Genomic DNA, 14365 nt, shown 5'->3' with positions numbered 1-14365 from the left:
GTGAGCTGAGATCTGGCCACTGCACTCCAGCCTGGGAGACAGAGCGAGACTCCATCTCAAAAAAACAAAAAAAAAAAAAAAAAATCCTTTTTTTTTTTTTTTAATTTTTTGTTTGAGATAGGGTCTTACTCTTCACCCAGGTTGCAGTGAAGTAGAGGGATCTCAGCGCACTGTAACCTAGGCCTCCTGGGCTCAAGGGATCCTTCCTCCTCAGCCTCCTGAGTTGCTGGGACTACAGTCGTGCACTACAATGCCTGCCTAATTTTTAATTTTTTGTAGAGATGGGGTCTCGCCATGTTGCTCAGGCTGTTTTAAATCTTTTATTATCAGGCCAGGCATGGTGGCTCAAGCCTGTAATCTCATCACTTTGGGAGGCCAAGGTGGGTGGATCACTTGAGGTCACGAGTTTGAGACCAACCTGGCCAACATGGCGAAACACTGTCTTTATTAAAAACACAAAAATTAGCTGAGCATGGTAGCGGGTACCTGAAATTCCAGCTATTTGGGAGACTGAGGCAGGAGAATCACTTGAACCCAGAAGGTGGACGTTGCAGTGAGCCAAGATCACGCCACTGAACTCCAGACTGGGCAACAGAGCGAGACTCCATCTCAAAAAGGGGGGGTTGTTTCAGAATAAATGAATGGAGGAAAACGATGATATAGATAAAACTAAATAGATACAAAAAGTTGAGCAAAGAGGCTTTGCCGCCACCACTGGGAGCCCTGTACTATCAGCCATGGTCAACCCCACTATGGTCTTCGACATCACCATGGATGGTGAGCCCCTGGGCCGTGTCTCCTTCAAGCTGTTTGCAGACAAGGTTCCAAGGACAACAGAAAACTTTTGTGCTCTGAGCACTGGACAAAAAGGATTTGGTTATCAGGGTTCCTACTTTCACAGAATTATTCCAGGGTTTATGTGTCAGGGTGGTGACTTCACACGCCATAATGGCACTGGTGGCAAGTCCATCTACGGGGAGAAATTTGAAGATGAGAACTTCATCCCATAGCATACAGGTCCTGGCATCTTGTCCATGGAAAATGCTGGATCCAACACAAACGGTCCAGTTTTTCATCTACACTGCCAAGACTAAGTGGTTGGATGGCAAGCATGTGGTCTTTGGCAAGATGAAAGAAGGCATGACTATTGTAGAGGCCATGGAGCGCTTTGGGTCCAGGAATGGCAAGACCAGCAAGAAGATCACCATTGCTGACTGTGGATAACTCTAGTAAGTTTGACTTGTGTTTTAGCTTAACCACCAGACCATTCCTTCTGTGCTCTCCTCTCAGGGGAGCAGCCCTCCACCCCATTTGCTAGCAGTATCCTAGAATCTTTGTGCTCTCGCTGCAGTTCCCTTTGGGTTCCACGTTTTCCTTGTTCCCTTCCATGCCTAGCTGGATTCCAGAGTTAAGTTTATGATTATGAAATAAAAACTAAATAACAACAACAAAAAGCTGGGGAAAGAAAAGAAAGAATGAAAACAAATTCTAAGAGGTTATAAAAGGTTTATGGAAATTTTATCTTGTGTAGTCAAAGCCGATCAAGATTAGACAGATTTGTTTGTAAAGTTTATTAAAATTAGCATTAGTATTAAAAGCACATTAATATATAGCATATATTATATATATGTATTTTTTATTTTATTGATTGATTGATTTTGAACCAGAATTTTGCTCTTGTTGCCCAGGCTTGAGTGCAATGGCACGATCCTGGCTCACTGCAACCTCTGCCTCTCGGATTCAAGTGATTCTCCTGCCTCAGCCTCCGAAGTAGCTGGGATTACAGGCACCCGCCACCACACCCAGCTAATTTTCTGTATTTTTAGTAGAGACGGGGTTACACCATGTTGGCCAGGCTGGTCTCCAACTCTTGAGCTCAGGAAATCCACCTGCCTCAGCCTCCCAAAGTGCTGGGATTACAGATGTCAGCCACCACGCCTGGCCGAGTGTCTTATTTTCAAGGAGGCTCTTGGAAAGCATGGGAAGAATTCTGACAAATACAGGTTTCTGATAACTTCGAAACTGCATCATTGGACTGGGTAAAAATTTCCAAAGTCTAAGGAAAATAAAAGAAAACTGGACTCATAAAACTGCTAACCTCCAGACTAATGTTTCCCATTTTTCACCCACTCTTCTGACTTAGAATCACTAAAAATTAAAACAGCCTTTTTTTTGACTTGGTGCAGTGGCTCATGCCTGTAAATCCCAGCTCCTTAGGAAGCCAAGTCAGGAGGATCCCTCGGGCTCAGGAGTTCAAGACCAGCCTGGGCAACATAAAGAGACCCCACCTCGAAAAAAATTTTTAAAAATTAGCCAGGTGTGTAGTGCATGCCTTTGGTTCCAGCTACCTGGGAGGCTGAGGTGGCAGGATGGCTTTGCCCAGGAGGTTAAGACTACAGTGAGCCATGATCACACCACTGCACTCCAGCTTGCATAACACAGCAAGATCTTGTCTCAAAAAAACCCGAAAAAACTAAAAACCCTGCCTTTTTCCTAAGGCCTTACCAGCTAAAGCTAGTCAACTTGTCTTTAAAAAAAAAAAAAAAAAAAATCACCATAACAGCTTATATTTGGACAAACTTTACACACAACCTATAATCTAGGAAAATAGATTGCTATTAATCTTCCCAACTGACTGCCCTCCAGACTCTAAAGAAACTAGTTTATACACTATACCAGATATTAAGCTTTGCCTTGTTCCATAGAAATGTCTCTCTTATTAAATCTGTTTGCCTACATCATGTATAGAGGCCTAGCTTTGAGAACTCATCTACAATGCCATCTTCTGAAAGGAGACACAGCAATTTAACTGAACTGGCCTATCCCCCAAAATGAGAGACTGGTTTAATGGGATCCTTTGCGGCTCAATTACTAGCCCGATTTCTCTCTCCACAGACACCAACTCAGCTTTTATAGGGAAACTTCTAAGGAAGTTTCAGACAAAGGAAATAAAGGAGACCAGGGACTCACAGCCCAAAATATGGCATCCTGTATGCTAATTATTTTAAATTAAAGGTCCCTGGATACCAGCAGATACTGGAAGCAGCTTTACTCTGATAACTACCTTATCTGCCTAAAGTCCAGACCTGTCAAAGAAGAAAACAATTACTTCTGGTCTCTTCCCTGAGTTTTCATTAACTTAACTCACAGTACAGGAAGAAAGACTGAAGCCTGTCGACACACCCGGACAGATTTTTGTCAGAAACCACTGTCTGCTTTGCAGGCCCGACAGTCATTGTCCCACGCCACTGTATGTTCTCCAGGCCACTGAATCACTCTAAAAATCATTTACGATCCACCTTAAAATCACCCACATTTCCCCATCTCCCATATTCCTATGAAGAAGGGTATATAAGCCTCTGTACCCCACTGGGTCATTCTCCTTCAATTCCCTCATGCTGTGCACATTAAAATAAAATTTCTGTGCCTTTCTCCTATTAACGTGCCCTTTGTCGGCTGATTTTTCAACAAACCCTCAGAGAGCAAAGGGGAAGCTTTTCCTTGGCCCTTACATGCTATATGGCAGAGGGCAAAGTGCTTTAAGTTCATGTTCTGAGCAGTCCTTCCACCCATTCCAAGGAAGCACAGCAAGGAGCTTGGGACACTTCTCAAAGAAATCCCAAAGATTTCTTTACAACTTATTTTTTACAATTGCTTTACAGTAGCCCCAAAATTTTATCCACTTTCGCATCCTCAGGATCAAGCAGAGTGCCTAGAGTGTACACTCTAGAAATGTTGATTGAATTAAGAAACGGCTGACAGTATGTGCAGGTAGTGTGGCCAGAAGAATAGTTTCAAGTCCCAGGCACTCATTAGTTGTATGACCTGGGGCAAGTCGCCTAAATATACCAAGATCCATTTCTTCACCAATGAAACAGGAATACTACTACTTGCCTTCCCTACCTTACTGGCTCCTCAAGAGGCTTTACATAATGAGCCGCACTGTAAAATGCTATACACGTGTATGTAAGTTTTGACAGGGCTGTTTCTTAGTCTAAATGGTGAAATGGAAAGAAACCTGGACTCAACAGTCAGAAGCTGTTGGGCCGTTGTACAGGGCTACGACTAACAGGTTCCGTTTTCCCATATTAAACACAAAGTTTAGTCTCGACGATGGTTCGGACTCTGCACTTTATAGTCTGTATAAGTCCGCTACAGGCTCAGAACCTCAGGTGTCCTCAGAAAGGTAAACCCCAGGGTTCCCAGATGCACCTGCAAGGGCAGGGACAGTCAAGGTCGCGGGGTACTAAGACGCAGGACGCTCACCCAGTCAAAGTCACACGGGTTACCGTCTTCGCGTTGGGTGGGCAGACCGTGGCAGAGTGGCGGCAGTTTCCTCACGAGTAGGAAGGCAGCAGAGAGCAGGACCGACACAAGGTAGTAAGGTTGGGCAAGCCATCGTGAAAGTCGCGGCACCGAATACACCAGAGCAATTAGAGGAGCCAAGACCGCCATCTTTTCGGCCGCAACGGCTACTGCTCAGCGGCGTCGTAGGTCCGGCCCCGCCTCCCCCACCATAGCTACTGCTATTGGGCTACATCTCAAACGTACGGCCTCTAAACCCGGATGTAGTTCTCTCAACGCTGTGGTATGTCAGAACGCAAAAAAGAACTTAATATTTTATTGGTTGGTCTAGCTGTCGCTTTATCAGCCTAAGTCATTTTATTGGACTGTAGCTAGCGTAGCTAGCAGAAGACTAATAAGGTTAAATAGCACTTCCTGAACGTTCACAGAGGGCGACGGAAGTAGTTGCTGAAACAAGGTAGGCGGTGCCTGAGGTATCCAATGACAAGCGGTTCCTTGAGAAGGAGGGGGCTACTCCTTAAAAGCGTTGTCCAATGAAAACTACCAACGCCACACACCGAGACAGCGCCGGGGCGGAGGGGACGATGGAGAATTTCACGGCACTGTTTGGGGCTCAGGCTGACCCACCACCGCCCCCAACCGCACTCGGCTTCGGACCAGGAAAGCCTCCACCCCCGCCACCGCCTCCTCCGGGCGGGGGACCCGGCACGGCTCCGCCTCCCACCGCGGCCACGGCCCCTCCCGGCGCAGACAAGTCAGGAGCTGGCTGTGGCCCTTTTTACCTCATGAGGGAACTGCCAGGTGAGTACTCGGCCTTGCCAAAGCCAGCCAATCAAATCTTAGAGAGGAGGTGTTGGGCGTGGCTCTCAGCCAGCTAACGGAGGTGCGAGGTAACCTAGGCAACGCATACCCTGACTGTGGAGCCCTAAGTCGAAAGGGCTGTTAGGATTCACAAGCAGAGAGATGACTTGAATTCAACCAGGATGAGTTGAATTCAACCAAAGGGATGAATGGCGGGGAGGGGGGTAGTGCATCTCCGTGACTGTCTTTTGCACCATGTCCAGGCTCTGTTCCTGACACTGGTTTATGTCGCCCTAAAAAATGATCTAGGGCTGGGCACAGTGGCTCACGCCTGTAATCCCAACACTCTGGGAGGCGGAGGCGGGTTAATCACCTAAGGTCAGGAGTTCGAGACCAGCCTGGCCAACATGATGCAACTCTGTCTCTACTTAAAATACAAAAATTACTTGGACGTGGTGGCTTATACCTTTAATTCCAGCTCTCGGAACCCGGGAGGCTGAGGTTGCAGTGAGCCGGGATTGCTCCACTGCACTCCAGCCTGGGCTATAGAACGAGACTCCGTCTCAAAACAAAAACAAACAAACAAAAAATCAACAGTTTGAGTTTGGAACTTGAGAGGCCTGATTTAATATCTTTGGGGACCCAAAGTTTTAGTTACAAGTCTCCCACAGACTTGCTGTGGGTTTGGGGCAAGTGCCACTCTTCCTTCTAAGGTTTCCACGTTTCCTGGTCTCATCAAAGAAGGGGTAAGAATCGAACCAAACTCTTTTCATTCAAAAAATTATTTTGTTGAGTACGTATGTACCAAGCACTTTTCTAAATGCTGGAGATACAGTTGTGAACAAGACTGACAAGATGCTTGCCTTTTTTGGAATGTACATTTCAGTGTAGGAGGCATTGTAAACAAGATAATGTCAGAGAGTGGTTAATGCTAGGAAGAGAAAACATGATAAAGAATTGAAGGTGGCCAGGCGCGTTGCTCACGCCTGTAATCCCAGCGCTTTGGGAGGCCGAGGCAGGAGGATCCCTTGAGCCCAGGAGTTTGAGACCAGCCTGGGCAACATGGCGAGACCCAGTCTCTACAAAACATAGAAGATTAGCCGGCCGTGGTAGTGCTTGCCTGTAGTCCCAGCTACTCAGGAGACTAAGGGAGGAGAATTGCTTGAACACAGGAGGTCAAGGCTGCAGTGAACCAAGATTGTGCCACTGCACTCCAGCCTAGGCAACAGATGAGACCCTGTCTCTTAAAAGAAAAAAAAAAAATTGAGGGGCAGAACTACTTTAGTTAGAGTGGCCAGAGATGCTCTCTCCACATAGCTAACATTTGAACTAAAATGTAAGCATAGACAAAGGGCCAGCTAGCTATGGACAGGAGGGAGAGATAATTCTAGATACAGGAAATGAGGTCAGAAACCCTGATGTGAGAAAAAGCTTAGAATATCTGAGGGACAGAAAATCAGTTGGACTCCAGTGAAGTGAACAAAAGGAAAGAATGTTAGGAGAGAGATGAAGCTGGGAGAGTTAGGCAGAGGCTTTTATAAAGCAATAAAGGCATTTAGATTGTAAATACAAAAGGAAACCATTTAAAACAATTTTTTATAGAGACAAGGTCTCATTGTGTCACCCAGGCTGGACTGCAGTGGTACAGTCATAGCTCACTGTAACCTCCAATTCCTAGGCTCATGCTGTCCTCCCACCTCAGCCTCCCAAGTAGCTAGGACTACAGGCATGCGCCACCACAGTTGGCTAACTTAAAAATTTTTTGTAGAGACTGAGTCTTACTGTGTTGCCCAAGCTGGTCTTTTTTTTTTTTTTTTTTTTTTTTTTGTGAGATGGAGTCTTGCTCTGTCGCCCAGGCTGGAGTGCAGTGGCCGGATCTCAGCTCACTGCAAGCTCCACCTCCCGGGTTCACGCCATTCTCCTGCCTTAGCCTCCTGAGTAGCTGGGACTACAGGCGCCCGCCACCTCGCCCGGCTAGTTTTTCATATTTTTTTTCAGTAGAGACGGGGTTTCACCGTATTAGCCAGGATGGTCTCGATCTCCTGACCTCGTGATCCGCCCGTCTCGACCTCCCAAAGTGCTGGGATTACAGACTTGAGCCACCGCGCCCGGCCCCCAAGCTGGTCTTGAACTCCTGGCCAATGACAGTCCTCCTGCCTTGGCCACCCAAAGTGCTAGGATTATAGGCCTGAGCCACTGTGCCTAGCCAAGGAAAGCCATTTTAACATAGGAACTTGGTCAAATGTACTTATTTAGAGAAGTAAATGGATACAGGGTGTTAGACGTAGAGCTGAGAAGCTAAATATAGGGCCAGGCACTGTGGCTAACGCCAGTAATCCCAGCACTTTGGGAGGCTGAGGTGGGAGGACTACTTGAGCCCAAAAGTTTGAGACCAGCCTGGGCAACATAATGAGACCCCATCTCTACAAAAAATAAAAGTAAATTAGCTAGGGATAGCAGCGTACACCTGTAGTCTCAGCTACTTAGGAAGCTGAGGTGGTAGAATCACTTGAGCCCAGGAAGTTGAGGCTGCAGTTGAGTGGAGTACAGTGCCACTGTGCTCCAGCTTAGATGATAGAGGAAGAAGCTGTCTCAGTTAAAAATATATATTGTATATAGAAGTGAAGGAGATAGAGGAATTGATGCCTTTTTAAGTTTTCAGCTTGAATAATTGGGTGTATGGGTACGGAGACTTGGAAGATGAGGAAGGAACAAGTTTGAAGAGGTGGAAATCAAGAGTTGTTTTGGACATGTTTGGTCTCCAAGATGCTGCCTTTCTCTTTTTTTTTTTTTTTTTTTCCTGAGACAGAGTTTTGCTCTTGTTGCGCAGGCTGGAGTGCAGTGGCGCAATTTTGGCTCACTGAAACCTCCACCTCCCAGGTTCAGGCAATTCTCATGCCTCAGCCTCCCGAGTAGCTGGGATCACAGGCATGCGCCCCCATACCCAGCTAATTTTTTATTTTTAGTAGAGACGGGGTTTCTCCCTGTTGGTCAGGCTGATCTCAAACTCCCAACCTCAGGTGATCCACCCACCTTGGCCTCCCAAAGTGCCAGGATTACAGGTGTGAGCCACCACGCCTGGCCTCCCAGATGCCTTTCATTGTCTCAAGTCTTATTTCTGCATCATGACTTGAGGGAAGTAGCGACAGATATTGGTATGGTACTTCAAAGTTCACAACACACTTATATGAAGTAGTATTTAATACTTAGAATAGCTCTTTGAGGTAGGATTATTATCTACATTTTATAATTGAAAAAACTGAAACATGGAGAAGTTGACATCCCTTTGATTAGTTAGTGATTGATGTCCACCAGCAGTTTCTTTTAATCTTTCTTTTGCCTTCCCTATTCTGATTGTAGCTATTTGTATCAGTCAGTTGACAGATTGAATATCTGTTCTGGGCAAATGCTGGGTGTATGAGGAGGGTGAGATGGAGAGAGAGATTAGTAATGCTGGTCATTGCTTTTCAAGGAGTTTAGTTAGGAATGTAAAATTTGTGGTTTAAGGATAGTGACTATATTTCCTGTCAACTCCATCTCATTTTGTGCTCATACCTCACAACAGCAATTAACAATATCTTAGCCATCAATATTAAGAACTATCTAATGGTTTTCAAAGTGTGTTGCTATCCAAAATGACAGTAAGAATAAAATGTCACTTGAGCTAGACCTTGAATAATTCATGTTGGTGAAGAAAAATTAGGAAGAATTTTCCTAAAATGAAATAATGTGAGCGGTGTATTTTTGAGGTGATAGGGAGATTCATTTGGACAGATCAGAAATTTTGCATAGAGGAGTAGTGGTTGATGAGGCCCCAAAGCTAAGTTGGAGTAAGATGTAATTAGCCTTGAGTGCCAGTCAAAAGGAATTTGAGCATTCTCCTGAGGGCAAAAAGAAACCATTAAGATTTGTGAACCGAGGAGTACTGCTTTCCAAAAATATCTGGAACATGTGGGTGCCATGGATTGAAATAGAGAAGCCATGAGTGATGTTGGCAAGGTTTGGAATTTCAAAACAGAAAAAAAATTTTTTTTTTTAATCTTGTTGGGCAGGGTGGTTCATGCCTGTAATCCTAGCACTTTGGGAGGCTGAGGCAGGCAGATTGTTTGAGTCTAGGAGTTCAAGACCAGTCTGGGCAACATAGGGAGACCCCTGTCTCTACAAAAAGTATAAAAATTAGCCCAGCATGGCAGTGTATACATGTAGTTCCAGCTACTTGGGAGGCTGAGGCAGGAAAATAGTTTGAGCCCAGGATGCAGAGATTACAGTGAGCCAAGATCATGCCATTGCACTCCAGCCTGGGTGACAGAGCGATACCATCTCAAAAAATAAATAAATAAAAATTAAAAATAATGCTTGTAGAGTAGTTGAAACTGGAATTTGAACTCTCAAGTTTAGAAAAAACCCAGACTGCCTTCTCACCTGGGTCTTAAGGATAACCATCTGGACAGAGGAGAGCTGGCGGAGCAGGGGAAATTCAGAAGATTGTAATGGCAAGAGGCAGTCCCCAGAGTTATGAGGAGAGATACTGTGACATTGGGTCTCCTGCCATTACCCTTGCTCAGTCTGCTGAGTTGTTTGGTAGTAAAGGGAAGGAAAAGGGTGAAATAAGGCCTAGCGGTATAGAGGGAAAGTGTCTTGTTTATTTAATAAGTATTTATTAAGCACCTAATGTGTGTACTGTACTAGGCACTAGCGATACATGAATGAACAAGACATTGTCTGTGCCTCCAAGCTTACAGTTCAGTACCTGTTTTCCCGAGTGAATGATTATAAACAAGCCATTTTTGTCATTTGTACCCCTCTGTGTCTATCATAATTACAAATGAAGTTGTAGTTAGCCATTTCTTCCTTATTAAGTTACTAATAAATGTATATATTTTTTAAAAAGTCAGCCATGCAATATTTATATAGATAGTGCCTTGCATATATATAATACTTTTTTTTTTTTTTTTGAGATGGAATCTGACTCTCCCACCCAGGCTAGAGTGCAGTGGTGCAAACTCAGCTCACTACAACTTCCGCCTCCCGGGTTCAAGCAGTTCTCCTGCCTCAGCCTCCCAAGTAGCTGTGACTACAGGCGCATGCCACCACACCCAGCTAATTTTTGTATTTTTAGTAGAGATGAGGTTTCACCATGTTGGCCAGGCTGGTCTCGAACTCCTGACCTCAAGTGATCTGCCTTCCTTGGCCTCCCAAAGTGCCAGGATTACAGGCATGAACCACTGTGCCAGGCCTGATACTTTATGCTTTTTAGTATATTTGCACCTTGGGATAAAATGATGTGTATGTAAGATAGCTATCATTCCATTCCACAGATAAGAGGAAACTGAGGCATGGAAGACAGCCAGAATAATTCTAGTTGCCTGACTTGTTTTTTTTGTTTTTTGAGACAGGGTCTCACTCTCACACCCAGACTGGAGTGCAGTAGCCTGATCTCAGCTCACTGCAACCTCCGTCTCGCAGGGATTACAGGTGTGCGCCACTATTGCCCAGGCTGGTCTTGAACTCCTGACCGCCTTGGTTTCCCAAAGTGCTGGGATTATAGGCGTGAGCCACCTCACCTGGTCATTAGTTGACTGACTTCTAATAAAACATTTCTTCCTGGACATGCATGGTGGCTCACACCTGTAATCCCAGCACTTTGGGAAGTCGAGGCGGGTGGATCACTTGAGGTCAGGAGTTCAAGACCAGCCTAGCCAACATGATGAAACTCCATCTCTACTAAAAAAAAAAAAAAAATACAAAAATTAGCCAGGCATGGTGGTGCGTGCATGTAATCCCAGCTACTTGGGAGGCTGAGGTGGGAGAATCATTTGAACCCGGGAGGTGGAGGTTGCAGTGAGCCAAGATCGTACCCCGCTGCACTCCAGCCAAGGCAACAGAGCAAAACTCCCGTCTCAAAAACAAAAAACATTTATTCCTTTTAGGCAAGGCATCATACTCAGTATCATGAGGAAGAATAAAGATGTTGGTAACAATTTAGGCAGTGGTAGCTAGAAAAATCTCCCAGTTCTTTTCTTATGTAAAGGTGATTAGTGTTTCTTGCTAATACAAAAATATGTCCTTGACAAGACCCTTAAGTCACTGGGTCATATTTAGCCCCCTTAGCATGGTTGTAGCTATAAGCTGTGAGGTAGTATTTTCCTGGCTGTTGCAGAGAATATTATTTTTCACTAGTACATTTTATGAGAAGCACTCAGAACAGCATTTACCATGAAGCAAGCATCATGTAAATCAACTCTAGTTAATCTAAGAGAGTAGAGTGTCTCCTTCATTGGGCTAGAGCAGTTCCTGTCTCTGCCCTGTTGGATTTTGCCTGTTTTCCCCTTCGCATTGGAAGCTACCATTGTGTTGTATTATATTTTTCATGTTATTTACTTTTGCTGTGTTTTTCTTTTTTTTTCTGAGACAAGAGTCTCACTGTCGCCCAGGCTGGAGTGCAGTGGCGCAATCTCAGCTCACTGCAACCTCCACCTCCCAGGTTCAAGTGATTCTCCTGCCTCAGCCTACTAAATAGCTGGGTACAGGTACATGCTACCACAACCAGCTAATTTTTTGTATGTTTAGTAGAGACAAGGTTTCACTGTGTTAGCCAGGATGGTCTCAATCTCCTGACCTCATGATCCGCCCGCCTCGGCCTCCCAAAGTTCTGGGATTACAGGCAAGAGCCACCGTGACCGGCCTGCTCTGTTTCTTTAAAAATAAATTTTAAATTTTAAAATCTGCACTTAAAAATTCCTTATTTAGGTTAATATATAGTCCTTCACTCCCTGGGTCTACTTTGAAGACTGATCTTTTTTTATTTTTATTCTGCGTTGTCTAGGTAGCACAGAGCTGACGGGCAGCACAAATCTGATCACACACTACAACTTGGAACAAGCCTATAATAAATTCTGTGGGAAGAAGGTGAAGGAGAAGCTAAGTAACTTCCTGCCTGACCTGCCAGGGATGATTGATTTGCCTGGTTCCCATGATAATAGCAGCCTCCGCTCTCTCATTGAGAAGCCCCCTATTCTCAGTAGCTCTTTTAATCCTATCACAGGGACCATGCTGGCCGGCTTCCGCCTCCACACTGGCCCGGTGAGTCCTGTTGGAGGAAGAAGGCAAATGGGGAGGCCTAAACATGGAGATGGTTTTTCTGTCCAAGTCTGTTCCTTCATAATGGAGCAGAACGGATGATAGGAGCAGGAGAGATTTCCTCCCTCTACTCACCTGGACCTTCCTTTGGTTCCTTCAGTTGCCAGAGCAGTGTCGTCTGATGCATATTCAGCCTCCCAAGAAGAAGAATAAGCACAAGCATAAACAGAGCCGTACCCAGGATCCTGTCCCCCCAGGTAAGAAGCAGTTCTATTCAAACCAAGAAAAAAAAACCTGACCTGAATCTGGTTTGAACTTCCATAGGTAAACCCAGTTAAGTTCAGTATGGAGCTCTGGACTCCTAAATTCCCCTGAAGAAGAAACCAATGTACTGTGGTCTCTTGGGACTTGGGACAAGGACTGTAGCAGCACCTCTGTATCCCTTCTGGCCATTTGGACAAAAGCAGTTGCCCCTGACTTGGGATTTTCCTGTAGTTTTCAGTGGTTCATAACAGCAGAGGATTTTAAGCTTTACAGGTGATAGGTACCTAATGTCTCCTACAGAAACACCATCTGATTCAGATCACAAGAAGAAGAAAAAGAAAAAAGAAGAGGATCCTGAACGGAAAAGGAAGAAGAAAGAGAAGAAGAAAAAGAAGGTAGAGTAGAGGCCTATTGCCACAACCCAGTGAGTTTCCCTAGATCTCACCCCTGTCCTAAATACCCTAAAGAGTTCTTTGCCTCAGGTTGGACCCAAGATTGAAAACCCAAGGCAGGTTGCAGGTTTCTCCTGTACAGCCTGATCAAAGCCAAGGCTAGTTCCTAGTTGTTCTTACCCCTCCTTCTTTCTCTCCCAGAACCGGCATAGTCCAGACCACCCAGGTATGGGCAGCTCCCAAGCCAGCAGCAGTAGCAGCCTACGCTAACAGGACCACTGGACTCTTTGCCAGGATGGCTTTTCCTGCTGTACTGAACCTGCTGACAAAAGCTGCCTTCCAGGCTCCTGAACACTGCCTTGGGAGCATCCTGCAGCTGGGACAGAGACCAGCTCCTGTTGGGCTCAGTTGAGACTAAGTACATTAGGAGAGAGAGGGACATGCTTTTGTAGGCTTATCCTAGTTGGTTTTCTCATGGACATCTCCCAGGAAGCTTACAATTTTCTTCTCTCTCTCTTGTGCAAGTTATCTGATTTAGGACTTGTTCTGTTTTTTCTTAAAAAAAAAAAAAAAATTACATTTATCAAACTGGCTGAAGTGTGACTGCTGTTAAGAGGTATGTGCCTTTCTGTGAGTCAGGATTTAAGACAAGGCATTGCTAAGACTTGAGGGGATTTGGGTCTTGTCATTACATTATGCAGGGAACCAACCAACATGAAAAATGACCCAAGCTTACTAATACTCCACAGCAGACACAGAACACTCTGCCCGTTATGTTGAGAACGAGGCGCCTGGGTGATCTCAGGCTCCATCTGAAGAGCTGATCCAGGTAGGGCTCAACGGTGTATTCTAGGTCAATTATGTGTTGAAACAGAATAGCCAACTGAAAACACATGGACAGTCACCCATGTATTTCAACAAGATTGGTTCTTAGGTCAGAAGCCTGTGATCTTTTGAAATGAACTTCTGGCAAGCAAAGGTAAATGCTTCTCTTCTCTTTACAATAACTTTTGACCTGCTTCACTCCTTAGTTAAGACAATAAAGTTACTTAGCTGATGTGAAAACATTTCTAAAACAGCAACAAAATGTAACCTAACCTATCAAAATGTTAGAAAAAAAGAAAAACCTTTAGTTTTTCCAGCTGGTTAGGTAACTGAAAACATTCATGAGAAAACTTGAATTAATGTAACCTGACTTTAAATTTAACACACAGTTAAAATCTGTTGCTGTGAAAGCCAAGGTTGTTCCTGAATCAGTGGGTGGAAAACCACTCATTCAACTGGTGTAAATCCAGATTTCAGAATAAGAGTTTGCTGGGGGTTTTGTTTGTTTGTTTTTTGACAGAGTCTCACTCTGTTACGCAGGAATGCAGTGGCGTGATCTCGGCTCACTGCAACCTCAGCCTCCCAAGTGGCTGGGACTACAAGTGCGTGCCACCATGCCTGGCTAATTTTTGTATTTTTAGTAGAGACGGGATTTCACCACGTTGGCCAGGCTGGTCTCAAACTCCTGACCTGAAGTG

At 44.9% G+C, this 14365-nt stretch overlaps 2 protein-coding genes across 3 annotated transcripts in view; one reads left to right on the top strand and one right to left on the bottom strand.

The window, feature by feature from the left end:
* Window positions 1–4564, bottom strand: part of TMX2 (thioredoxin related transmembrane protein 2) — a 35672-nt gene extending 31108 nt beyond the window's left edge. Inside the window, exon 1 of one of the 2 annotated variants that reach the window (XM_017851329.1) lies at window positions 4267–4564. In XM_017851329.1, coding sequence (XP_017706818.1) covers window positions 4267–4455 — 189 coding nt within the window. In that variant the 5' untranslated portion in view covers window positions 4456–4564. The remainder of the gene's footprint in view (window positions 1–4266) is intronic. The other variant, XM_017851328.1, reaches the window with a different exon arrangement.
* A 130-nt stretch (window positions 4565–4694) lies between these two features.
* Window positions 4695–13433, top strand: MED19 (mediator complex subunit 19). The gene is made up of 5 exons (XM_017851330.1): window positions 4695–5106; window positions 11933–12189; window positions 12347–12443; window positions 12751–12845; window positions 13044–13433. Exons 1-5 carry the CDS (start codon window positions 4839–4841, stop codon window positions 13110–13112), a joined length of 786 nt encoding a protein of 261 aa, XP_017706819.1. The 5' UTR covers window positions 4695–4838; the 3' UTR covers window positions 13113–13433.
* Window positions 13434–14365: the final 932 nt, after the last annotated feature.

Source organism: Rhinopithecus bieti, unplaced genomic scaffold (assembly GCF_001698545.2).
Source record: "Rhinopithecus bieti isolate Rb0 unplaced genomic scaffold, ASM169854v2 scaffold_33444, whole genome shotgun sequence".
Classification (NCBI taxonomy): Eukaryota; Metazoa; Chordata; class Mammalia; order Primates; family Cercopithecidae; genus Rhinopithecus; species Rhinopithecus bieti.
The sequence above is the reverse complement of the archived record's forward strand: the minus strand, read 5'-3'. Positions and strand labels throughout refer to the sequence as shown.